This window comes from Dermacentor silvarum, chromosome 8 (genome assembly GCF_013339745.2).
Source record: "Dermacentor silvarum isolate Dsil-2018 chromosome 8, BIME_Dsil_1.4, whole genome shotgun sequence".
NCBI lineage: Eukaryota > Metazoa > Arthropoda > Arachnida > Ixodida > Ixodidae > Dermacentor > Dermacentor silvarum.
Window position 1 is genome coordinate 4,451,391 of NC_051161.1, and position 27,678 is coordinate 4,479,068.

The 27,678-nt window shown below is 47.2% G+C and overlaps 1 protein-coding gene across 1 annotated transcript in view; it reads left to right on the plus strand.

The window, feature by feature from the left end:
• Nucleotides 1-2,453: 2,453 nt before the first annotated feature.
• LOC119460533 (sequestosome-1) overlaps nucleotides 2,454-27,678 on the plus strand; it is a 34,674-nt gene continuing 9,449 nt past the window's right edge. Inside the window, exons 1-5 of the mRNA XM_037721455.2 lie at nucleotides 2,454-2,632; nucleotides 6,720-6,876; nucleotides 10,079-10,425; nucleotides 15,236-15,437; nucleotides 24,241-24,527. Coding sequence (XP_037577383.1) covers nucleotides 2,576-2,632; nucleotides 6,720-6,876; nucleotides 10,079-10,425; nucleotides 15,236-15,437; nucleotides 24,241-24,527 — 1,050 coding nt within the window. The 5' untranslated portion in view covers nucleotides 2,454-2,575. The remainder of the gene's footprint in view (nucleotides 2,633-6,719; nucleotides 6,877-10,078; nucleotides 10,426-15,235; nucleotides 15,438-24,240; nucleotides 24,528-27,678) is intronic.

The following is a 27,678-nucleotide window of genomic DNA, read 5'->3' on the forward strand; positions in this document are numbered from 1 at the left end:
TACAACCTCCATATATATATTTATATATTATATATATATATATAGAGAGAGAGAGAGGGAGGGGGAGGAGTGGTAATTGCCAGCGGAGAACCCCCCCCCCCCCCAAAATAAATTTCTGGCTACGCCACTGGTTCTATATTCAGGTGCGCCGGCATATAAATTACATCCCTTGTTCTTCTGAAACGGGAAGCTTTACACCTGTGCCTTGGTTTACCAAAGTTCGTTGCCAACAATGTATTATACTTAGAAACTCATTTACTGTCTCTTTTGTGTAGATTTCGGTTACTAACGGTCCAAACATTCTTAAAGATGTATGAATTCCCTATACAATTACAAATCATTTTTATTTCTCAGCCTGCAATATTTTTTCAATCTTCCTGGCCTTGATTCCACACTCCTCAGATTGCCTTCGTACAGGCACTTGTTGAGCCCTGATATGTGTGATTATGTGAGATCCTTCCTATTGGCAGTGAGAGAGAGAATCTCCCGATTATTTTCGACGATATATATCCAAACAACGCAAAACTTCACAACGCAAGGCTATTACAAAATCACTTATTGGAGCTAAAAATAAACGCCGTCATAGCGACAGATGCATCGCAAACAGAAGCATAATCTGCAATTGGAATTTTCTCTACGGCTTTTGACTGATCGTTCTCTTTAAGACTTCCCGACTACATACCCATATGTTTAGCTGAGTTTCTGGCGGTTACATTAATTGGCTCTACGAAAGGTGCACTCATCAATCTCGGAAGTTGTAGTAGTAACGGATTGTTTGTCTTTACGTTCAGCTCTCACTGAAAATAGTGGCTCACATACTTCACGTACACTTTATTGTCTAATACCTTCTCACTTAACAGTAATTAGATTGGTATGGGTGCCTGGCCACAAAGGATTAGTTATCCACGAATTAGCAGACAGCTTGGCGAGAGCTGCCCTTAGTGGTCTCCCAATCCTTCCTGCATCAGCAACTGCTGCTAGGTTCAGGAGACGGGCAGTCATGCAAGACCGTCAACTAATTCAACTGATTATTGACACCTCCTATTTCCTTGGAACACACACTTCTGGCTTAATAGAAGAGTCCTCTCTACCAAATTACGATGACGAATTCCTGCATTATCTGCATCGATGTGGTCTGGTGCCGTCCTCCTTGCGCTCGTACCGTGGTGAAGACGAAACAATACAACACTTCTCCCTGTCATGCCGCCATTTTTCCTCATTAAGAAAGCACAAGAAACATCTCACGGTGCTGGATTGAATATTACGATTCCCGATATTCTATTTTTGGGAGCCTCTTCTCTGTGGCATCGTCATAGGGATGTTGGTGCAGCTGTTGTGGGGTATAGAATTGAATCAGGATGATTTATTCCTAGCTAAATTCTTAAATTTTATCTGACTTCATTCCTTTAGCCATTCAAAATTTCTCAATAGTGATTCTTTTTAGACTCAATCTTTTGGCCAATTGGCCAATCATAGTGGGTATGAGCCACTCTCGAGGGCACGCAGGCAAATGCATGTGCCACAGAATGAGACACGTGTGGGGAAAAAAAAAAAAAAAAAGCACGGGTCGAATGACTAGGATCGTAATGGAATGCGAATATATATTCACCCAGCGAGAACCAGTGCTCACCTTCCAGATGCGTTGAGATTCAAAGAATATGGAAGTTAATTATTAAAGACATTAATTAGGTCAGCAGTCGAGATAAGTAAAACATTTTTTTATTGTTTTGACATGAAAAAAATATATATCCTTAAAAGTTTTCAATTTGATTTGTAACTTTTAAGTTTCCTTTGAACATATAAAATGTGCTATTGACCAAAAAAGTTTATGGACCACGGGATGAAAACGCTAAATATCCGAGCAGCCTTTAAAAGTAGCCAGTAAAACCGTAAATCACAGTGTTCGCATATACCAGAGGCTGGAAATGGGAATACCAGGCTGGGCGTTTTGAGGCTGCGGATAAATTCAGCTTTTTGTCAGATCCCTTGGTCCGTGAACATTGTTGGTCGATGGTACATACGCCATCCTTTCATTCGTTTCATTTATCGATCCTTAAGGGCCCGTAAGAGCAGCTAAAGCCACCGGGGCGAAATAAGTATTTTAAGGTTAAGCTAAGGGACATCGCAACATATTTGGAACAGAGGCGGTATGTTCCGACGCGCAGGTAGCGACTACCACAAACACTCGCGTATGAACTGGCGCTTCTCTATGCGGTGAGCACACGGTGAGCATGAGCAATGCGAGTGAATCACATCCTTCAGTTCCCGCTGCATACTTATTTTTATGATGCAATCGCGCGGCAACACGCCAGTACAACCATACAACATTCCTCCATGCGTACGTACATCGAAACGATGATATCATCGCGTACCCTTTCTCTCCGCATACGCCCTCTAAAGACGGCTCTTGACCAATCACGGAAAGGAAGCTTGTCATATGACGAGAACGGACCAATGTTTACCAACAAAATGGTGTCTCCTTGCAGCGGTGTCATAGGAAAATAGAAGTGGTCTGTAGAATCGTCGAGAACATTTGAAGTGGTGCAAGTCATACAAGCCCGAGCATATAAATACGATGGATAACCACCCGCCGCCGTTTTGGAATATATCTTCGACTTCGCCGCAACCTCAGGTAAGCGATCCTCGAAAAGCTTTCTTTAAGCATGGCGTATCGTCTTGCCCTCGTCCAATGCCCTACTGCTTCGCAACCACACGATCTGGCTTGTTGTTCTGTGCGCCCATAGTGGCATATGTGGCGAAAATCGTGCGAAGACTCTTTCGAAAATCGCAAAGGAATGCCAAGAGATATAACCTTGACCGGACGAACCCTGCGGGTGTGAAATGTAGTGTGCGGGGCAGGCAACGCATTGTTCGGGTCGTATCTTTCCACATAGCCCATTGACCAACACCGGCGACTGACAGTGGTCGAAGATCCACTGCAAAGGCATTTACCCAACGGATGTCCTTCGTATGTACGCGCTTTGCTAGCAGGTCCGTGTCTCGGGGCTGTCTGGGTTCGACGCCATGACAAATCGTGGCGCAGAAACACACAGACGGACAGAAAAGGAGACTAGTTTTTCCGCCTGTCTGTCTGCGCTACGATTTGTCAACGTCTCGCATGGTTGAACGTGTTGTCACCTGCCACTTTTTTCGAGTAAACACCGCCGGAGGACTACATGCTGCGGTCCGAACGCATGATTTCGGGTTACATCGCCGCCAGAACACTGCGCCGTGCACAGCAACGCAACTACGCGCGGAGTCTTGACGACACACACACACACACACACACACACACACACATATATATATATATTAGCGTTTCCCGGGGCACTCGATTGAAAAGTCTCAGATAACAGTGGCATGCGAAACACCCCGAGGTGTGCCGACCGAGGAAGCGTCACCGGGCAGCGCGATGCGCTTGGTCGTGTGCTTCGGTGATTTTTTACCCGTTACGGCGACATCGCGCTTGGCAACTACTGCCGACAGTTGCGCCAGTGTGCGACTCTTGCTCAAACAGCGCGATTTCGGGGATCGAGCGGCCGTACATCGCAGACAAAGCACCACGCCTTGCACAGTTTGATGGAATCACATTAGCGCATACCGTTCATACAATCCACTGAAACAGCTAGTGTCTATTCGTACTTCGTCTCGAGCAGCAGCGATGGGCATGCAAAGACAGAGAAAATACATTTGATCTACAGCCCTTAGTCCGTATTATAATAACCCTAACCCCTACTGTAAAAAACACCACAGCCTCTAGCGTGTGCGCTTGCGACATCTGTTTTCTTATTGTTAATGTTCGTGCTCTGGCAGACTGTTAATGGCACTAATAATAAATTGTTGGTATCAACAAATCCCTGCTTCGTATCTGAGGGAGATGCTGTTTACTCTGGTGCCTGCTAGAACCTGTTTGTCTATGGCCTTGCCTTGCTCATTTTGCGAATGAGATTTCTGCTTGATTTGCCTGCACCACCTGAACCAGTTCATGAGGTACTGTACCCTGCCAATTGTTTCAGCGGTGCAGCAATGCGCCTTCTGAACTGTGCTGTTTGTTTCAAAAGGTGCAGGGCTGGTTCACAATTTTGCTGCACCCACTCTGCTGTCAGTGCAGGCTTGGTGCTGAGTGCACGTGTGAAGTAGCAGTGCAGCAGATGACACAGCACACAGGCGCAAGCACCATTCACACCAAACTTGTGTATGTTTACTGTGTCTATGCAAGCATGAGGTTTATTTATCCCTCAGAAGCCATCATACAAGCAGTTAGGGCCCCTTAAACTTATGCAGTCGGTGCATATTAGTTGGACGAAACATAACACCTGCACCGCGTTGGCACCTTGGCAGTCGTTTCGAATGTTGCACTGTGGCTACACTGCATATATCGAGCTGCACAATTTCTGAACCGCCGTGAACTGCTTCACAGTGGTGCATGCGGATCGAACGGATCTATAGTATTTCTATTTTTGATTGCGAAGGTGCTTCTAAATAGGCAATTTTTTTTTCGTAATAAAGTAGTAGCCATTTCTAATACTCAAAATGCTGAGAATAATACCAAGCCTATGGCTTCATAGATCGTCGTTTTCAACAATTCCGAATGAGACTTTGTTTCGCCATCTAGCACCATGCCGCCAGAGTGACACTCAGCGAGGCAAAGTGCACTCACTTGAAGTGTTACTAAATTTGCTCGTCTGACTGGGGCATAAGAAGAGGTTGGAAGGACGCTATAGAAGTTCCACTGAATATATTCAAAGAAATGTACGGCGCAATCTAGACGAGGACATATGACATGGCAGGACAGGTGCCAACTTCCAACTGATATTATTCAGAATGAGAAATCGCCTTTTAAGCACAGCCATGATCGTAGTGAACAAGCTGCAAACAGAACAAAGAATGAATGCTCAGCGATCAGCTGCGCATACTAATCAAATGATGTGTGCAGAGTTGCCCAGGAAAAACAGTTCCTTATTGAGAAAGGATAACAAATTTCTAAGTATGACCCACCAACTAGCTTGAACCAAGATTCTGCGCAAAATATACTTGTGGGAAGAAAATGCACTTTTACATGCAGTTCCCTTCAAGGCAACATGACCTTTTAGAGGGATCCTGTCGTCTTAATGCCAGCCCAGTGGCCAACAGTAGTAGAGGTTCAGTCGCATACAGCTTATACATGTGCTGCTAGAAGTTTCATCAGTGCAAATGCATGAATGCAGCTATGGTGTGCTCCAAGTCATTGTGCTCTTCACTGTCTCTTTTGTTATGTTAGAATTTTTATTCTCTTCTGTGTGTTGCTAGCAATAGTGTACTCGCTGGGCAACCAGAACTTGGTTGTACTATTAGCTTGGACAATGTACAGTTGCGTGCAACATGAGCTGACTGATGCTGAAGGTGCCCCAAGAATACACGGTGGCACCTACATGCGAAAAATTGCTTTTGTAAATATCGGTAATGGTGTCTAGTTCTCCAATTTTTCATATGTCGGCGCCAGCACGCAGTCTTCAGGCCCCTTCAACCACGAGCACTGTGTTGCAGCCCATATTGCACGCTACTGTACCTATGTGTTTGCTGCTCTGTGCATGAAACTTGCTTTGTACATCAGTGTGGTTAGCATAATGCTCGCCTGCTGCATGTGTGCAAGTTTGACTTGTGAAAAATGGTGACAGCAATTTTTTTTTTTTTTTTTGTACAAGATTATGAGCAACATCACTGACCGTGAAAGGCAGCTGAAGGCTATTTGTTGCAACAATTAGTTTCTGTGTCCTTAAGCTTGCTGGACCATTTTATGCCCTCCAGTTTAAAAAAAAAGAAGCAATGAACTGATTAGAGACATTCGGTACAGCCTTTTTTTTTTTTTTTAGGGATGATCTTGTTTACAGAAACCATAGTAAAGTACAAAATGTGTCGCTAGGAAGTAATCCAGACAGCTCCATATGACTGCCTATCGATATACACTCCATTGAAAGTATAAAATGATATCAATTAGGCCAGCATTGGTTGCGTAGGAGGGTATGGTTGAATTAATGGATGAACAGTCTTATGGCAGTTAGGGCTTTTTGTGCAGGGTGATAAAAAAAATTCACCCACGACTACGAATACTCCCTAATGCACAATTTGAGCGTAGCTCTGTATGCGTTTTCATTTTGCGATATATTGGCTGGCGCGGCCAATCTGTCTCGTGTGGCAAGTTACAAGCGCCTCGCTAAACTGGAGATCACGAGAGTGTGGGTGACACGTGGGCGCGATTCACAGCAGCAGCCGCCGTCAACAGACCTCCCAGACAACGCACGGTACTCTGGTGCCATCTCCTAGCCATCGTCGCCGCACTGCGCTTTTCTTATCACGCCTTCGCCATACTCTCCGCTTTCCGCCTCATGGTTCCGCTGCACCCTCCTCTCCGCTGTCCTCCTCACGTCTTTCATCCCCCGCTGTGCTCCGCGTTTGCTTTCGTCTTTCGCTGTACTTGTTTGCTCAGTTACGTCGCTGACATTGATGCTCGCCGCAGGAACGGGCGCCTAAGAGCTGCGCTCTAAAAGCCAGATGAGCATTGCAGTATTGTATAGGTGACACTGCAGACAAATCTGCCAAGACGAGGTGTGTTCATCACCAATGTATAAAGATGTGTTTTGACTGCCAATGTGGAAAATGAAAGCCCAAGTTTCTGGGCAGTGCATTGTTTGTTTCTTCAGTGAGTTAACCCCACAATCGCATGCATGCATGTTCTGCAGATGGACTCCGTGAAAGTGACGATCAAGGCTTATCTGGAAGATGGAGAGATCCGTCGATTTGTCATCGAGGACCTGCAGAGCTTTAAAACTCTCCACGATAGAATCCGGGCAGCCTTTCCAACATTGGCTCACTTGGAGTTCATCCTTTCATGGATGGGTGCGTGGACAAAATTGCTTCACAAGCGCAGCATGTTTGTAAAATATACTGCAGTAAGCTTGTAAAAAAATAAAGTTCTGGGGTATTACGTGCCAAAACCACAATCTTATTATGAGGCATGCTGTAGTTTGGGGGGGGGGGCTCCGGATTAATTTTGACCAGCTGGGATTTTTTAACGTGCATCCAATTGGCGATACAGAATATTTTTTGCATTCCGTCGAAATGGGGCAACCGGGATCGAACCTGCAGCCTTGAGCTCAGCCGTGCAGTGACACAGCCACTGGGCTACCGGGGTGGGTCAGTGTGTTTGTCAATTGATGTAGATTTTCTATAATGAGTACTTTTTGTAAATATAGTAAAAGTTACAAAACTTATTTTTATATTTACCAGCATTTAAGGCTACAGTGAACGAAAAATGTGCCAGCAAATAGGTGATTATGAATAGGCCACCATAGTGGTATTCACAATAATGCTTGTTGTTGGGCTAGTTGGTGCATGCTTCATACAACGAAAAGACGCTACACACCAAGGAAAAGACAGGCAAAAGGACAGAGGCCTCTTTTGCCTGTCTTTTCCTTGGTGTGTTGTGCCTTTTTGTTGTATGAAGTGGTTGTCACAGTTACCTGAAGTTAGAAATCATTGCTGGGAGGAGCCAGTGGGTGACAGTGCATTAAAAGAACTTTTGGGAAATAGCAGTACCTCTTCGGTGGTGCCAGGTACAGGTTTTTGTTCCAAAAAGCTGCATTCTTTTAAACCTGCGGTCTGCACAGTGCGTGAACAGTGGTGGTCATCAAAGTGGTTGGCTCAATTTGTGTAGGATAGGTGTGTGTCTACAAAAGAAGCTGCCCAAGATTTCTGTTTCCCTCATGTTCAAGGTAAAATGCACAATTTTGACTCGATGGCTTTAAATTATTTGATGCCATAGTGCACACTGAATGCAATTTACCACTTTTGATACATTTGTAGCTAGCTGTGTACTCACCCTTTCATTGCTGCTATAGTAGTGCACAGTATAAGGTGTGCACTAATAATAAAACTGAATGCAGGACAGGATTTGTTCACTGAATAAATTCTTTCTCGTTCTTTATCATTACTTCACACCAGGCCCGTAGCCAGGAATCTTTTTCAGGGGGGCACTTGCTCAAGGTCTTGAGTATTTGAGGAAAGCACCTATTTTTTAGTAATTATTTTCGGTAAAAATTGCAGTATGTCAATTATGTGACTTTTTAAATACTATTTTATTATTAGTTGACAGCATGACAGTGCGAAGCGGGCTGTGCGTAGAGTTGTGGATGAAGAAAGGGGAGGGGTAGGGTCGCAGTGGCAACAAAGTTGGGAGCACAGCCACCCCTCACTGTTTATCGGGCGTCGTCTGCTCTTTTGTGATGCTTCGGGTTCTTACGCGGCCCGTAGGTCATGGGCACAGAAAGATCAAAAATTTTTTTTGGGAGGGGGGGGGGGGTTACTGCTACGTATCCGTCACCGGCATACGTAGCGGTACAAGGTAGATAGAAAAGCTTTGAGGAAGAGAAAAAAAGGTTAGGGATATGTATGCAAAAATGCTAGAATGAAAAGCATGTAATGCATACCGGATTAACTCAAGCAGGCTAGGTGACTATTTGTCACTGCCCCGTTTCAAAGGGGATGCCAATAAATCAACATCATCTGAATGCAATCCTCAGAAAAGCTACCTGTACAATGAAAGAATTCAGGTGACCCCTACGGCTGATGCATTGCTTTACAATAAAAGAATGTGGTGGCACTGTCAGTGGTCCTCTGCAGCTGCCTTTTAGCTGTATCGTGCACATTGCAACAACAGAGCACACTGAAGGGTCTGGACTTCGTGGTGACTGTGGCAGTATCACTCTCGATGAAAGAAAAAGAAGCCAAGTCAGTCGTATAACCGAGCAGTTTGACTAGCACTAGCAGTAGCATTCTGTGAACATCAATGCCATAAAGTCACCTGCAGTCGCACATTCCATCGGACGAAGGACGCAGATTAAAACTGCAGTGATGTGATTGCTGCTCCAAACTGCTCCAAAAGGCCAATCCTGCTACATCCCGATACATTTTCGATAATGTGTTCCAAAGCTGCTCCAAAAGGTGTTTTCTGCTATTTTAAAAACCAACTAATCTAACTAGCGACATCATTCATCACACGCACTCGTCATGTGTGCACATGGAGGAAGTAAAAGGTGGTTCCGTGAGTAGGGCTGCTCTACCTGCTTTAAATGTGGTGGCTCCAGCTATGGGGGCTGAAATGGCGCTTTCAAAACTACAGGTGAGAGCACACAACTTTCATAATAACGTCATATGGAAAAGTGTTCTGCTGGTACAGCAAAGCCTTTTCACGATTTCCTGTGGTTTGGTCAAGGGGATGCATGGTGGCAGAAAATTTTGTTAAATGGGGGCAAGTTGTTGCGCATGCTACTGAGCTTGTTCCTCTTCGTTTCACTGCTGCCATTTTGCTGTTTTTGGCTGGTGTAGCTTAGCGAGAGCATTGCGCACTCCTAATGCTCTTCCGTAGTCGAGTTCTCGGCAATTTTAAAACCCAGCCTCTTGCAAACTGGAAAGCTAAAGTAGAGATCGGAGAGGTTTGTGGTCATACCGTTGTGATGCTGTAGTGTTCGTACTATCATCATCACAGCTTCATCATCTAATTTGGTTATCATTACTCAGCCATGCATGGGATTCGTATGTTTTAGTGCCACAACTTTATGTGGAGCTAAATAATTCTTGTAAAAATGTGCTTGTTTTCCACTGTTATCTCTCCTTCTGTAATCTCTCTTGTGTCTCTCAAAGGCAATTTTTCCACTTGTAAATATGCATTTATATGCTCCAAAAGCTTGTTTTTCTGCTCCAAAACGCACTTTAGGCTGCTCCAAGAAGCTGCTCCAAAACGGCCCCGGCCAATCACATCACTGAAACTGGCGGCTTCTTTTACTCTCTATCACTTGGATTCGTGTTAAACGAAAGGCTTCTCTGCTGAGCATGCTTAGCCTGCTCAATTGCGAGCTGGGTGGCTTGCTCTTTACATTGAAGTGATTTGTATAATGAAGGATTTTTCAGGTCCCAAGTGCTTCTTTATAAAGACATTTGGACTATATGTTTTGGCATGAAGCAAGCAATGCTAGTTAGCAGTACACCGATTGGTTCCTTTATTGTAAGGTGTAATGGCTATTTTTGTTGCTTTGGCGTGCAGATTCTGAGGGAGACGAGATTGTCATGTCCAGTGATGCAGAGCTGGCGCAAGCTCTGCAGAACATGAAAGATGGCCTGTTGAGAATTTATGTGAACTTCGATGCCCTGAGAAAGCCAGCTGTGGCTGCTCCCACTACAGCAAATCCAACAGCAGCTGGCCTTGGCACAGTGCACGGAGCTCCAGCACAGGCTGTTCATGCCGGAGTTCTCTGCGATGCTTGTGACCAGGAGATTCGTGGAGTGCGTTACAAGTGCCTGCAGTGTGAAGACTACGATCTCTGTGGGCCATGCCATGGAAGGAAAATGCATGAGGAACATGACATGCTGAAGCTTGTCAACCCCGGCACTGTAAGTTTGCCTTTTACTGCTGCCGTTCTTGTGATGGGAGTGGAAATAGCTTCAGCCATAGTATCTTGTTATATCATCATGTTTGATTTTTATAGAGTTAAACCTCCGTATAGCGAAGTTAGTAATATCTGCAATTTGCTTCGTTATATAGAAATTTTATCTCGGAATTTGAACTTTAATGCAAATAAGTACAGTCACCGATAGATTTTTCTTACACTGAAGCCGCAAAGTGTTCAGAATTATTGGGCCATTGGAAAAGCAAATTGTAATGAGAAAAGAAATAATTTTGTTGAATTTGAGAGCCGCCTCGATGAATGATACAGTTTCATGCAGTGTCAACGATATCTTCATGTTGGCGGTACGAAGTGAAGTCGGCCACGCTTTTGCATCTACTTCACCTCCGCGGCTGATAGCGTCGCCCGCAGTAGGACGACGCTATCATGAAAAGCACCGGCAGCAGGGAACAGATGCTTCGTCTGCCTCTCGCTCTAACGCATCTCCAGAACTTGAGATTATGCAACCTCCAGCACTAAATGCGTGGGAATACAGAGCACACTGCCACACCATCTCAGCTCGCCCAGTCTTTGCACACACGGCAGATTACCTCTAAAACAGGGCGCACGGGCTGCTCAGCCACGGTCGCATCTTACTCCCCTCCCCCTTTACCACTTGCTAGATAGAATTTGCTGCACCAACCTGATAAAACCGAGCAAAACTGCACCAGAATGAGTCTCGGAATTTAGGTGGTATGTACCGCCGCCGATTGCACTGCTGCCGAGGCAAGAACATGCGCCGCCTGACCAGCAACGTGCCATGCATCTTTGTTATTCCTCCCCCTGCACCCAAAAATCTTAGTTCACGAAAGGACTAATAGCAAAAAAAAAAAAAAAAAAAAGGAAGTGTGCAGTCATTTCTCACTCTCTGTGGCTGATGTGACACGGATTTCTCTGTACTGCACAGAACTGGCAGTATTTCTGGTCAATGTTGCCACAACACATAATTCCCACCTAGTGTTTTTCCTTCCTCCTATGTTTTTGTTAGTGTGGCACAGCTGAAATGCTGAAGGGAGTGGCAGCATGAATGTTTGCTTTGAGACAAGCGTGCAGTCTGCAAGTATGGTGAACTCTTATTCATGCCACGGGGAAATTAGCTGTTTTTTGTATGTTTGAGTTAGGAATTTTTTGTGCAACAGTGTCATGCAGTATATAGAAGTGAATGTAAACGAACGTGCTTTCAAATAATATTTATTAAAGAAATAAAAATATTATTTGCATAAAAAATTCTTAAACAAAAAATACCAAAACTTTTCAAAAAAGAAATTCGGTAAGAAGTAACATCTCTGGCAAAAAATTTTTTAGAGAAATTCCAAAATATGCAAATTGTTGATATATCCCTTGGCAACATTTCTTTAAAGAATTATACCCATAGATAAAGTAATCTTTGAGTTAAAGAAAATTACATGACGCATAGTGAAACATTCAAGTTCTTGGTTGGTCCTACTTACGATTTTTTTTCCATGAAGATTAATTTACAGCATAATATTACATACAAAACACTAGTACTAAACGCACATCTCAAAAGTACATTTCGGAAAAGAAACAGTAATTAGAAAATACGTAATAAAAATTACCAAACACAAATAATTAATGAAATTCACGGCAAACTTTCCTACTGATAGACTTATATCTTCAGTGAAAAAAAAATCTATGTCGTTTTGTCAAGGATATGCGTCCATGCATATTTGTTGGTGTTTATATGTAGCATGAACGACCTCCGTCATAAAGGACAGACAAAAAATCGAGAGCTCTCGCCAGCCGCTTCGGGCCCCTACGGAGTGTCATCGAGAGGTCAATGCCCGGATCTCTCGGGTGCCGAAAATAGTGGCAGCACATCTTGTCCAAATGAAGTGGACACACCATAAATAAAGAAAATAATAGTTTGGACACCAACAGGGCAATTGAACTGGCTGTAGATATCAATAAACAAAACGGGAGGCGAAAATGAAACTTGCCAGCTGATGTGCTGAAGTTTCCTCATCCGAACTAAACTTCACCAACACGACATCGATGTCCGAGTCATCACTGCTGGAAAAGTCCGAAAGATCGCTTCTAGGATTGTCGGGATCAAAAAACTGCTTTCTTTGGTGCACGCACGGTACCGGATGTCGACGCCATCACACCGCTTAAGTGTGCCTCAACCTTTGAGCTCGCGCGCCCTTTAAAATGTTCCCGCCGCACGGTAAAAATGGGAACCGTGTGAAAACGGAAACTCTAATTTGTATAGAATCACCGAGATGGCGTTGCGAGTCCAGGAACGCAGCATTTAAAAAAATATAGGTGCAATCTATTACTTCAGTTACCAGTGATCGATGCCTAGTGCCTTGGTAAGGAAAGAGTTAAGGCGCGTGATACCAGGCATGTTTAGTTAGTACTAAACACAGCTATTGGAATACCACTTGGCCAATCGAAGCACTTTTCAAGCACTTAGAAGTGCGCTTGTTTGGCCAGTGCAATTTGTTAGCATGGACTAGTGCAAGAGTGCTTGTCTGTTCAAGTAGTATATGGTTCACAGAGCTCTGACACAAGACTTGATGTGGAAGCACAAGGTGTGTTGAGATCCATGTCTCACCTGCCACCGCTTTCTCCACAGACATGTATAAGGATGCCTGAAACACCTGCAATGCAATGTGCTCTTCAATATTAGGCATACCAACTTGGCCTTCTGAGACTAGAGGAGAGAGCAATAGTTTTAGTCAGCACCTTTTTGAAACCAAAAGTAATAAAAGGATGCTACTACAGTAAAACCTCGTTAATTCGGATCTCAAGGGAGTAAAAAAAATGTCCGAATTAACTGAGTGTCGAATTATCAAGGGTATCAGAAAAACATTAAGCAAATGCTTACTATGTCAACACGCTTTTATTTGCTGAATGAATGAGCAAATCTTGTTTCTATTTTGTACAAAAGCAGTGTGGAAGCAGCAGTTTTTGACATCTCGTGACTGACTGGCTCTCGCAGAGTGGCCACGGCGTGCGCTTTCATTTGAGAGACTAGCCGGTGCTCTTCATCTTCGACAGCTTTTCACCAAGTCAAAGTGTAACAACTGTTTGTTGCAACTGCTGTAGACGAAATCGTGGCCGGTAATGATGCGATCATGGACGGCAACCATGCGGTTCTGAAGGCACGCGGCCGATGCACGCACCAATTCAAAACAAAACTACTGCCTGTGGCAATACTGAAGGCGAAACTGTGGTCGCTATTGATGCAATCGTGGGTGGCGACTGCGCAGTTATGAAGGAACGCAACAGAGTCGAAACGGAACTACTGTTTGCCGCAACTGCTGTGGACGAAAGCGCGGTCGCTGTCGACGTGACTATGGAAGGCGATAGGGACCAGCGCCGTCTTTAGCTTGCCTCCAGTCCAAATTAACCAGTTTGCGTGCAATTTTGCACCGAATTAACGAAGGTTTGTTGCCATAGGGCTATGTACAGTACGGTCCACTCTTAGAGGGAACACGCGAGTGCGTGGCCGGCGGCCCGCGTGGCGCTAACTGGCGGTGAGATTTGCAAACCAGCGCATGTGCATAGGGTCGTAAGAGTGGTGCGGGCCCCGCTTCGTTGGCTACTTCTCCGCCCTGCGCTCGGCAAGCGCTGGAGAGCTCATCTGTTTTTCCATGGTGCGATTTATCTAGCCGCCACTCCTGCTACTTGTCAGGTGATCAGCAAGCAGACACAATTTTTGTTAATTTGTTGCTTTAGTCTCTCGCCAGTTTTAAATCGACTCGGTCCTTGCTCGTTGAAGCAACGTCCGCAGAAGCTCCATAGTTCGGATATTTGCGATATCAATTGGACATGATGTTTTATGAATATTATTCTGTTACACCAACACATGGCACGCAATGAAATAAGGCGTGTATAGAATGACAAATGAAAGTAAACATGAAGACGAAAGTTTATTCATTTTATTTTTGTGACAGAGGGTATATGGGCCCAGAACTATAGCCGCACAACTTTAGAAGGATGCAATGCTGGTGTGGTGGCGCACGTCCATGCTCTGTAAAATGCAAAAAAAAAAAGAAAAAAAAGAAAACGCAGTCCTGTGCACAGAAAATAGGACCACGCGATGCTCTCGGCTGAGGAAATTTACACAAATAATGGTTCTGGAGCTACCCCAAAATGTGGTTATTCTGCAAAAGTAATAACGAAGCCTGTCACTTCCGTAACCTTGTTCCAATGCTCACCGATAAGCTAGTAATATGTTTCTCACATACTGCTTGCATCAAATAGCCACTTTTCATAACAGACAAGGCAATTCAAACCCAAGGCAGCGAGCATACAAGCTTGCCCTTCCAACCATAAAATGTCCGCCTATTCAACAAGCCGGAGGCAGGGTTGTTATCAGTTGTTTCACACGGCGAAAAAAAGCCGGAAGGGCCAGTGCTTAAAGAGTTGTGCCAGGGGCTTTACCAGTGCGTGACGAGCGCCAGGGCGGAGAAGTAGCAGACGACACGGGGCATGCACCGCCATTATGAATCTATGTGCATGCTCCGCGTTTCCAAATCTCGCCAGCAGTTAGCGCTCCGCGGACCACCGGCCACGCGCTCGCGTGTTCCCTCTAGGAGTGGACCATACTGTACATTTTTGAAGGGAGGTTTGCTACGCAACGACAGATTACGATTACGACAATACGCAACGACAGATTTTCATCTATTGTGTGCGTGTGCAGCAATGTTTGAACATGCTTTTGTGGCTACTGGTGCAATAAGGACACTTCTAGGCAGTCTCAGTAGAGTGCAAATTGATATGTCTTTCAGCGTCCCTTGTGGGCATTCCCTGGCTGGAAACGCCTATGGCGCCACTGTGGCTACCCCCGAAGGGGGGGAGGAGGTGCCAGAGGCCGCCCGGCCCAAGGTGCCCATCGCTCGGCACATCACCACAGGCCAGACCAGAGGCAGCAGTACCAGGAGATCTTGCGTGGCCTCGGAGACACCGTGGCCAACTTTCTTGAACCTTTTGGTGAGTCCCTTTATCAATTACCACGGTGAAAATTTGGTCACCAGTAAGTGCCGACTATGCTGCACATTTTAATTCGAGGAAGCTTTAGCTCGTATCTAAATACATGCTGGGGTGGGACTCCTGTGCCTATTGCGTCATTTTTTGATACATATGCGAATTGATACAAAACGCACATTTTGATACAAATTTGATTTGATGCGTGGTGCAAATTGATTTTGATACAAATCGCGCCACGCTGCGTTAGAACGGTTTCAGAATGTGTGCCCGGCAGGGGCAGCGAACAGCGAGCGGATTTGTTCTCCGAAAAAGAGTGCAGTTGTTCACATTCTGCACACCGTGCAATGGTGCCTCCCGCACGGTTTCTCGTAATTTTCCCCCTTATAACACTGGACTTTTAGGCGCTTCCTGGAAGTGGTTGGCGCACGCGCGGCCACTCCCGGCTGTTGTCACTGCTGTCAGAATGGCTAGGGTGCCTGTATTTAGCTTGTACGAGAATATGGTTGAGTGGGCCGAGCGGCGCGACGCTTCCTAGCTGAGGCGCAAAACAGCAAGTAGGTTGAGGGCACTGCAAGCGAACTAGATATCAGGGTGGCGTGCACTGAAACGGCTGGGTGTCTCTGTCCCCAGGGCTGGTATAACGTGAAACTATTCAAATCTGTTCTTATGCCCATATGAGAGGCTTGAGCCATTTTGACCTATCGCGAAGGGCTAATTAATGGTGGATTTGGAATAAAACGTTGCAGTTTAAAACTGCCCGAAAGGCGAAGCATTGATTGCGATAGCACATTAGTAGACAGTTATACGAAGTAAGGATACATAGTAGTTTTATCGGCAGTATAAACTTGTAAACATTCACTTACCGATTAAATTAACAACCATGGTGTCACGCGCGCACGAACAAACATGAACACATCTCGCTCAATGACTGCGGGAACTCGCTGTCAAAACGCTGGAGTGAGGAAGCGCGAGCGAGCAAATTGACCTGCTGGCTGTCTTTCGCTTTAAAGCGAACTTAGCAGCGAAAGCACAAAGCACCCGAAGCTATCGGCACTCTCACTTTGTCCCCATCGCAGATCGCTTTCAAGGCGGGCCACCAGAGAACGCCCCTCCCTCTCCTCCCCCTGGTGCCTTACGCGTGAGATATTGAGCTGCCATCGTTGGCTCACCCTTGCTTGCTTTCACTCGCACATACAGCATATGGCACGCAGCGACGATGTTATTGCCCGTGGACTTTATACGGAACATCACGGCGACGCTGGCGACATAAATGCGCCTGGATTGTCCATATAAATGCTATCGCAATAAAAGCAGATTAGAATAGTTTTACGTTATGCAGTGCAGTCCACTTATAACAATACCATATATAACGATATACAGTAGAACCTCGTTCATACGTTTTCAAAAAACATGCGAAAAATAAACGTACGATCCGGGAAAACGTATGATCTGAATCCAGTAAAAATTGATGCGCAAGGGCAGAAAACATTTATTTCTTGCAACACATGGTTACAGTCGAATCTCGTTAATTCGAACTGACGCTGTGGTCCCGTCACAGTTGTGTATTCCAATGGGCGAGAACGCTCGGTAATTCGAACGCGAAAGCATTTGCTACGGTTAATTCGTACATAACCGCGCACCGAAAATGCTCTCGGCAGCACGCCAAATCACGTGGCGGCGCCTCCGATGGGCATTGCTCCGACACCGCCGTAAAGCTAAAGCTTAGGAGAGACCCCTCAGCGCCGCGCAGAGAAAAAAAAAAAAAATACCGCGGGGAAAATTTCACTTTCAAATGGCAAGGTCGCCGTTTCTGAGTCGTGATGGAACACGTGTGTACGTGTTGACGTCTCGGCCAACGCTGCGGCTGCGCCACAGAGGGAAGCAACGCGGAGGCCCAGTTCGGCCAATGAAACTGCCCACGCCGGTCAACGCTCGCTTCAACGGCAGTAAACGAAACTTCGGGGAGCGGGCTAAGCTGGCACCGACACGGCGGCGGGCACGCACAGAGACAGTCGAAGGTGAGGGAGCTACGAGGAAGTTGAGAGTGAGGGCGAGGAGAGCCACCGAAGCGACGGCGTTGCCGAGGCCAAATGCGCTTCCGGTGCCGCCCTCCTCCCTCACCTTCGACGGACTCCGCTCCCTGAAGTTTGTTCATTGCCGTTATCGGGGATGCGAGAGAGAGAGAGATTGTGGTTGTGAAGAGGAAGAGGCGCTATCAGGATGCGAGCGTTGGCCGGCGTGGGCAGTTTCGGGGCCCTCGCTCGCTATGTGCTTGCGCGCCGCGATATTTCACGACTCGCACCGTTCGTACGTAGCGCTATAGTGCACAAATGCGTCAAAAATAAGTCCTACTTTTAATTCGAACAAATTTTTGGGCCCGTTCGATTTCGAATTATCGAGATTCGGCTTTATTTTCTGCTGGTTCGTCACATCCTTGGACAGGAACAACTCTTTTTGCACACATTGCAGACCTTTATCCGCATTTTCGTTGTCTTTCGTGCGAAAGAAGCTTTGCAAGGCTTCTAGGCCAGCAAGGGCTTCGGCGAAGGTAGCCGATGGGCGCAAGCCTTCGTTCTCGCCGCCGTCTTCAGGCGCCTCGTCTGTTACCACCTCCGCTACGATCTCGGCGAGGCGAAGCGCCGCGCGCGGCGTCCATCTGTTTTCGCCGCTTAGTAGTTGGCGTTGAAGCGAGGGGCGAGGTAGCGCAAAGGTCAATTCGCTTGCTGCTACTGCCGCGCTTCTTCACTTCGGGCGAACGAGCAATGCAGAGAAGTCGCGGAGGGGGGGGGGTGGCAATTGAGCACTACAGAGAAGCTACGTGGCGACCGTCTGCCACTTAGCGCTTCACAAGCACATGAGTGGCCTTTTTGCACACCTGAATGATAATTTTTCGCTGCAGAACGTATCATACGACCGCAGTTTACCGCAATGCTGAACTCGTAAATAATCGTATTTTCCGGGAACGTATTAACCGGAACGTATTAACACATTCCTCTGTGGGGTTATGTTTATTTTTCGCGATTGCGAACGTAGGAGCTGGGTAATCGTATTAAGCGGGAACTTATCAGCGAGGTTCTACTGTATTGGTTATAACGATGAGTCGTTTTGAAAGTATGGGGAAAAAAAGGGCTATTGGAAAAAAATTTATGTATAACGATACAGTCAATGCCCGATACAGCTATCTTATTGCGATAAGCATCTGCACCTATCTGTTTCGCAGCGCATTGGGCATAGTGCTGTTGGAAGTGCACTGCACGTTTTAATAGGCGATAACCCAAACGTGCCGCCGTTCCCTGCTGCAGGCGGCATGAAGTAAGCTTGCTTGTTTTGTTCTGGCGCCATGGTAGGTTCGGTGGCTATAATTCTTGCATTGCCAACCAGCTCCCGCCACTGTTTTAAAACACCACGCAATGGGAAAGTGACAATGTGCATCTCGGGTCACTTGGGCCTGACAAAGGCGTTTCGTGCCGCAATGATTTGTGCCACTGGGCACTTCAATACTTCCAGACAAAATGCCCCTTCAGCCCTGCTCGAAGAAGCTTCTGGCACAGGCCGAATTCTAGTAGTGCAAATTTGCCTAGGCAGCTAAAACGACCATGCGCCTCTCATTCTGCTCAGGCCCAACCAGCGTCGAGGCCCTAAATTAAACTGGAATTTAACAATACAGTATAGACCACTTATAACGTAAACGCTTATAGTGCAGGACCGGATATAATACGGTCTTTTCAGACTCCCGCTAATTTTCCCATAGCACTCTATGTATGCGCGCATCGCTTATTGTGCAGTTGTGGGAGACGAAATACAGTCGAATCTCGATAATTAGAACTCGAAGGGGCCCGAAAATTTGTTAGAATTAAAAGACGTTCGAATTAAAGGAAGGACGTATTTTTGAAGTGTTCGAGCAACATAGCACGATGCACAAAAAGTGCGAGTCGTGAAATATCGCGGCACGCAAGCACATAGCGAGTGCAACCGCCCACGCCGACCAACGCTCGGTTCCCGATAACGGCAGAAAACGAAACTTCAGGGAGCAGACGGTGCCGCCATGGCGAAGGGCGCGTGTGCGCGAAGACCGTTATAGGTGAGGGAGGAGGGCGGCAGGGAAGCGGATTTGGCCTCGGCAACTTCGCCGCTTCGGTGGCAGTGGCTTCGGTGGCTCCCCTTTCCCTCTCTCTCAACTCCCTTGCAGCTCCCTCTCCTTCGACTGCCTCCGTGCGCGCCCGCCGCCGGTACAGCCGGCCCAGTGCAGATTAGCCTGCTCCCTGAAGTTTCGTTTTCCGGCGTTATCGGGAAGCGAGCATTTGCCGGCGTGGGCAGTTTCGTTGGCGGACTGGGCCTCCGCATCTGCATTCAGGGGTCTCTCCTAAGTTTTTGCTCTATGGCGGTGTCGGAGCAATGCCGGTCGAAGGCGCCGCCGCGTTATTTGGCGCGCTGCTGAGAGCATTGTCGGTCCGTGGTATGTTCGAATTAACCGTCGTAGCAAATGCTTTCGCGTTCGAATTACCGAGCGTTTTCGTCGATTAAAATACACATAACTTTGACGGGACCACAGTGTTAGTTTGATAAACCAGCAGTTCGAATTAAGTGTGTTTGAATTAACGAGATTCGACTGTACCGGTTATAATGCGGCTGCCTGAAAGTTCGGCAGTCAACCGAAACGGCAAACGCTTCCCTAAAGCAGCAATATACTCCGACGTAACGCGCGCGCGCCGAGCTCCGCGAGAGCGAGCAACCGGCGTCCGAGCCGTGCCAACCACGCATCCCAGCATTCCTCGCGCGGAGTAGGCAGAATGACTACTCTCTGCGCATTATCAAGCATGGTGTCACCGCGCACGAGCAAACATGAACACACCTCATTCGATGATCGCGGAAATTCGCTGTCAAAACGTTAGAGTGAAGAAGCGCGGCAGCAGCAGTGAGCGAATTGACCTTCGTGCTGCGCCTCGCATGAACGCAAACTGAGCCGCGAAAGCACAGTGCACGGTGGACGGTGTCCCCATCTCCGTTGGCTTTCAAGATGCAGCGCCACCCACCGGAGTAGAGTCCCCCCCCCCCCCCCGGGAGCCTTGCGTGCGCGAGATTGAGCCGCGATTACCGGTTAACTCTCGCACGTGTTCACTCGCACATACAGCATACAATAAAAGCTCGATGATACGATCACGGCTAATACGAATTTCTGGATGATACGAATATTTCTGTGGTCCCAGCCGAGCCTCATTACTTTGCAGCGTGCTAGAGAACGGTTGTTACGAATCGATTTTCGGCCTGCGTCGGTTGATACGAATAAACGCCGCCCCACTGACGGCCGCGAAACAGAACAGCGCGGAGTCACGCGCTTTCTCCCGTTATCTTTGGTGCGGAGGCGCGGACGCGGCGCCGGACAGCGCGGACTCTGCGACTGGGCGCGAAGAGTTTGAAGCGGTGGCGCTTTTGTACTTTTCCTCCATTTCGGCGGCCGCCCATCGGACGGAGTGGATGCTGTGCTTCGGGCCGCGTTCTTTGTGTTTGTGCCATTTTACCGAGTCGCAGCGAGCTATGTCTACCGAGATAGGATTGTCTACCGAGATAGAAGGACATTAGAGACTTTTTCTTCAAGAAATAAATGCTTTTTACGTACATGTGCCTGAGTGAGTTCAGCTCTGATTCTTTAATTTAGCTACAGTCGAATCTCGTTAGTTCGAACACGCTTATTTCGAACATACTGCGCACCGACAATGCTCTTAGCAGCGCGCCAAATAACGCGCCGGCGCCTCCGACCGGCATTGCTCCGACACCGCCATAGAGCAAAAGCTCAGGAGAGACCCCTCAATGCTGCGCGCGGAGGAACGGGGCAAAAAATAAATAAAAAAGAACCCGCGGCGGAAAATTCACCCTCTCTCAAATTGCAAGGTCGCCGTTTCTGCATCGCGCTGAAACAAGCGTGTACGTGCAGGCTAGAGTGTTCTAGACAACCGTATTCTAGCACACACTAGTGCCGACGTCTCAGCCACGCGGATAAAATGGCAGTGAACCCTTCTCCTCTATTTTCTAGTCACATGTTGACCTTGCACGCTGCGGCAGCAGCGCAGAGGGAAGCAGCGGCGGAGGCGCAGTCGGGCCAACGAAACTGCTCACGCCCGCAAACGCTCGCTTCCCGATAACGGCAGAAAACGAAACTTCAGGGAGCGGCTAAAATAAGCTGGCGCCAGCACGGCGGCGGGTGCGCACGGAGATGTGCGCACGGAGTCGAAGGTGAGAGAGCTACGAGGGAGTTGAGAGGGAGGGCGAGGGGAGCCACCGAAGCGGCGGAGTTGACGCGGCCAAATGCGCTTCCCTGCCGCCCTCCTCCCTCACCTTCGACGGTCTCCGCGCCCGCTCCCTGAAGCTTCGTTTTCTGCCGGTATCGGGAAGCGACCGTTAGCCGGCGTGGGCAGTTTCGTGGCCCGCGCTTGCTATGCGCTTGCTCGCCGCGATATTTCACGACTCGCACCGTTTGTGCATCCTGCTATGGTGCACGAATACTTCATAAATACGTCCTTTTAATTCGAACAAATTTTCGGGCCCCTTCGAGTTCGAATTATCGAGATTCGACTGTAGTTTTAATTGTGTTTCGATGAAACGAATTTCGGCTAATACGAATATTTTTCGTGACCCCGTGAGATTCGTATCGTCGAGCTTTCACTGTACTGTGCGCGGTGACGATTTTATTGCCCTTGGACTTTATACGAAACCTCACGGCAGTAGCGACGGCAACGGCAGAAATGCGCATGGAGTATCCATATTACAGTTAAATCTGCTTATAACGAACCTCCATATAACGAATTCCTGGATATAACAGTTTTTCTATTCCCCACCATTACTCCATAGAAGCACATGTATTTGAGACCTCTACGTAACGAAGTGACGAAATAACAAATTTTCCCCGCCGACAACCTAGGATTTCGCCCCAAATTTTGTCTTTTTTTGCGCGATTAGCAACCGGAAGCACCTTCTCCGCCACGATGGAATGCGAAGTGGCGGCGCTCGAATTCACGGCGACTGCAAGGCGAGCGCGAGGCGGGCCTGCATCCCTCGACCCGGCGATCTTGCCGCCATGGGCGTGACCTTTCCCCCTCCCTTCATTCAAACCTGATCCCGCCGCTTGCTGCAGCTGGCCTAGCCCACCAAGCCGGCACTCTCCTTTTCCAGTTGATGTTGCCGAAGGAAAAAAGTTGTCGCAGTTTCACCCGAAAGGCGAAGCATCAGTTGCGATAGCTAATTAGTAGAGAGTTATACGGAGTAAGGATCATTGTTTTATCAGCTGTATAAACTTGGACATGCAGCAGCACCGGCAACACTCGGAACTGTTGTCGACGCCGTCGGCGTTTTGCCCGCGTTCACGTCAAACGCGCACGGCGTTGGTGACTGTTGCCGGTGCCTCTGGGGGCGGCTTAGAGGTTTTCGACGAGATCAGAACGAGACACTTGTCGAGCAGCGTCGGAAGTCTTTACCACCTTCTCGCCTCACAACGTTTTTGTATAAATAGGCATTTGGTGCCGCACCTAAACATCGCCTCCCCTCCCTCCCCCTCCCCCCCCCCAAGGCTTTTCGTGCGATGGAAGAAGTCGCGTCTGCTCTATATATATATATGGTGATTGTAAAGGAGGAAAGGGACGCTGAATTCTGCAGCCCTTCATCGAGCACGGCACAGAACGCACGTTTGCTCTCCGCCGTGAGTTCGCTGCCCGTGAAAGAGCCCGTCCCTCGTGCTCTTTCACTCGCACATACAGCTTACCGATTTCATCGCCATTGACATCATACGGAACCTGGGGCGCGATCTTGTACGCATTCCAAAATGGAACGGAGGCGGTCCGTTCCATCGAGCCACACACGATTGGTCAATTTGATCGTCACGGTTCAACTTGACCAATCGTGTGCGGCTCACGGTTCGCATAGAAAATTAGTAGACAACTGTACGAACGAAGGATAGTAGTTTTATTGGCCATATAAACTTGTAGACATTCGCTTACTAACTAAATTAACGAGCACGGTGTCATGCGCACACAGGTAAACACGAACCCATCTTGCTCGATGACCACGGGAGTTAAGGAAGCGCAGCAGTAGCGGCTCTCTCTCGCTTCAACGCGAACTAATGTCGAAAGCACAGCGCATACTAAGGTATCTGGCACTAGGCACACTTTGTCAAGATCGCAGATCGATTTGAAGATGAGGCCCGCGCGGGCACGCACTTTGCGCACATTGCCGATCGCTTTCAAGATACGGCCATGTGATACAGCGCTGGCACGGCTGCGCCGTATTGGCAAGGTGCCGGTCACTTGTTGCAATGCACCGGTCACTTGTTGCAACGTACAAGCTGGGTGCACTTTTAAATTTACATGACCGCCACATTCAAACACAACTTAAGATGCAGGAAAATTGCCGATTGGTGATGTATCAAGGGGAACTTAATACACGGAAGTAAATGTAGGATTTAGGTCGGGACCACAAAAACGTTATGTAAAACGCAGCAGCGAGGAACGTGTCAACAGGTTTCCACTATTACGAATTTTAACTACATAACTCGTTTCGACGGTGGCAATACATTGTGTCGCTGTATTGATGCAATGCTAATGCATTACTGTTGACGGGCATTGCGAGAGGGTGTGCCTTCAATTTTTTAGCATTGAAATTTCACCCAGATTGTTGCCTTTCGTGGTTTTCCAGTTTGTGTCCTCCACAGTGCCTGCGTTATGAAGTGTCATTTGTATTGCTGGTTGGTCCTGAACTTAGGAGTATTTGTTCCTCATATAATGGGCGAGTCACCTGACTAGTGCTGGAACTGTTGTAGGGATCACAGTCGATGTGCTGAACGACATGGCCAGCAACACTTCTCCACCAAAGCAGCCAAAGAAGGACACTGCTACGGAACCCATGGACACATCAGCGGGGCCTAGTGGTGGCGAGTCAACTGCTGCAGAGCCACCAAAACCTGTTCAAGCGGCAGACACAGCAGCAGCTGCTGGTAACAGCAGCACAACGTCTGCTGTGCTGGGAGGACCATTCAAGACGGCTGAGACCAATGGCGGGGGAGCTGTCACAACCCAGGAAACACCCAGGGCCTCTGAGCCTGCAGTGGTGAGTATCCCCAGCGATACCATGCTGTAGGAGTTGGCACTGTGGAAGAGGCTGCTCATTTGTCCCGAAACTTGCTCACTTGGTGAAAAATTGCCATTTTAGCAATTTTGTTGCTAGATTTAGGAACATTGCTGTGGGTTTAGCGACAAATTTTTCTATTTAGAGACTGGCAACTTTTTTTATTGACATGAGAAAACAATTGGCGACTTTGAGAAATTTGCTTCGAAAATGTCTTTTGAGAGGGCACTTTATTATTTTTCAATGGCTGCAAGCAGTTGGCTGAACTAAACTGTACAGGGTGTGGGCTCTTGTAGCCACGATAAAGAAATGGTCATCTCTGCTAACGGAGGCCATATGCTAGATTTAATTGTGCTGAAGGATTGCCATTGTATGAATACTACTGAGGGTGCTGCAGTCACTAAATACGCTCGATTGGTGGTCGTTCGTAAGCGTATCAGCAAACTCGAAAAACTCATTATAATAAATAATATGGCAAGTTAGATCAACGCTATAACGGAAGAAGGATTGAAAAGCGGGCGAGTTGAAATCTACTGTATTTATTCGATTCTAACGCGCCCTTGATTGTAACACACACCTGTTTTTCATGACCAAAAAAAGTTCTTTACAGCACCGGGCACCTCATGCTTTCATACAGAAATACTACTTTCTCTCGTTTAGTAAAACAAAGATTTACTCCCAATGGACTAAAGTTGCGATTAATAAAGAACAGTCGCAGTTTCACCCGAAAGGCGAAGCATTGATTGCAATAGCAAATTAGTAGACAGCTATGCGAAGTAAGGATAGTAGTTTTATCGGCCAGTTCCCCTGGAACCCTTCCATGTTGTTCTGCTGCCGAAAATCTTCTGTTTGCACCAGTCCTGCACGCAAGTTTCGGGTACTTTGAACGCCCATGATGCGTCCCGATTTCCATTCATCTCCACACACAAGATCACTTTCCTTTGAATTGCGGCATCATGATGAACTCGGCATTTCGTGCTGATAGAGCAAACACAGAAAACTGGAAGACAGACGGTAGACTAATGCCTAAGCACATGTGGAGGAAGCACATGGAGGAAGCTACGGCAGGTAAGCTTGAAGCGGGTACGAGGCGGCCATTTTGAAATGCCAATGGCGATGGCGAAATGTAACGCAGATTTAGGGTTGTACTCGATTCTAGCGTGCACGCATCTTTGGACCCGTTTTATCGCAAGAAAAGTGTGCGTTAGATTCGAGTAAATACGGTATCCTTATCCTAAGTGCTTATCGGGCAGACAATAAGCACTTAGTTTAGCAATGTTCACTTCAAAATTGAGCAATCTATCATCGTCACTCTTGGTAAGCGCATAAATATTCAGACAAACAGTCTGAATGTCAAGACAGGGAAAGGCGGTCTGCATCTCGAGTTGCAACGTTGCCTCTTGGAGACGGATTGGAGGCAAGAAGTGATTCGCAGATAATTGTAACAGCGGGTCTTGCATGGGCAAAGAGTTTCCATGCGCCGTGAAAAGAACCGACTGCATGGTTCATAAGATGCTCTCGAACGTGGAGACCAAGTCCTGCGACCAGGAGAGTACGGGTGCGAGAATCACCTAGACCCGGCGTACCTCACAAGTTCATGGACAGCAGTGCACCATAAATTTGTTGTCGTCAGCACGCCCAGAAGAGCAAATTTGAGAAATCTGGCTAAGATCGTGTAAAACTATGCTATGAGATATGCCACATGGGTACATGATTTTCTTCTGCACACCAATTGACATCTTTTTTTTTGGTTTACAAGTTGCATTTATCTCTAGTCTCTTTTCCGTCGTGAATGTTTAATTATTAAACTGTGAGTGCGGCACTTGAAGAAATACAGTCGAGTCCCGCTACAATGAAATTCATGGGACACGGAAAAAATATCGTTGTGGCAGAACTTTGTTGACGCGAAATTAGTATGCATATATGTACGCCAAATGGCAAAGCCGCGAACAAAACTGAAACCATCATCCGGGAAATCTTCGTGATGGCGTGGCGGCAAAGGTTCATGCATACCGAAAGCGGTCAATAAGGTGTCAACTTCACGAGAAATGCATTCATGCCACTGTTACAGCATTTCTCTTACTTACACTGCGGCTGACGCCTAACCAAACGCGCGTCCCCGGCCGTTCGCGAGACACGCATTTTCTGGCACATGCACCGCCACAATGAAGCACAATTATCACAATTTCACTGCTTATTTATGACAGTCAGCAAGCTTGGCAAGCTTGCACTTACCGGAAGCAAAGCCGTTACGCGAGTCTCACAGTACGTAGAAAGAGCCATTGCAATGTCATTGTCGTGAGCTCTGATAACTTTTCTGATGAGGTCAAAAGGATCCATTAGTACTTTCAAAGCAGTCGCCGGAGTCTATGTGACTTGCAGATTGTCATTTTCCAGAGACGACGAGTTGTTGCATCATGTTAACAGCGGCGCGGCCGCCATATCTTGAAAGCGATCTGTTACGTGCACAAAGTGTGCGCCTGCGCGGGCTTCATCTTCAAAGCGATCTGCGATTTGGGCAAAGTGCAACTAGTGCCGGTATAGTCGTGTGCACTGTGCTTTCGAGGTTTAGTTCACGTTGAAGTGAGCAACGGCACGGAGGTCAATTCGCTCGCTGCTGTTGATGCGCCTCTCTCCAGCGTGTTGACAGCGAGTTTCCACGGTCATCGAGCGAGATGTGTTCATGTTTACCTGTGCGTGCGTCACACCCTGCTTGGTAATTTAGTTAGTAAGCGAATGTTTACTAGTTTAGGTAGTTTTTACCAGTCACGAGACGACGAGAATTGCAACTTCCGCACTGATTTAGTGCAAAATAGAAACAGGATTTGCAGATTCATTCAGTAAACAAAAGTGTGTTGATGTAGTAAGCATTTGTTTATTGTTTTCTTGATATCCTCCATAATTCAACATTCGGTTAATTCGGACATTTTTTTCGGCCCTGTGAAATCTGAAATAACGAGGTTTTACTGTATTTCTGCCGGCTTGCGGAATTTGCGAAAGTGCACTTTTTAAGGAATGAATACACTAGCGGCAAGCTTCCTGCAACGGTGTGCCACGCGGAGTATTCATGTAGGCCACATAAGCGGGCCACCGCTGTCAGCTCAGTTTCGATCAAGTGGCGAGGGTGCCACTA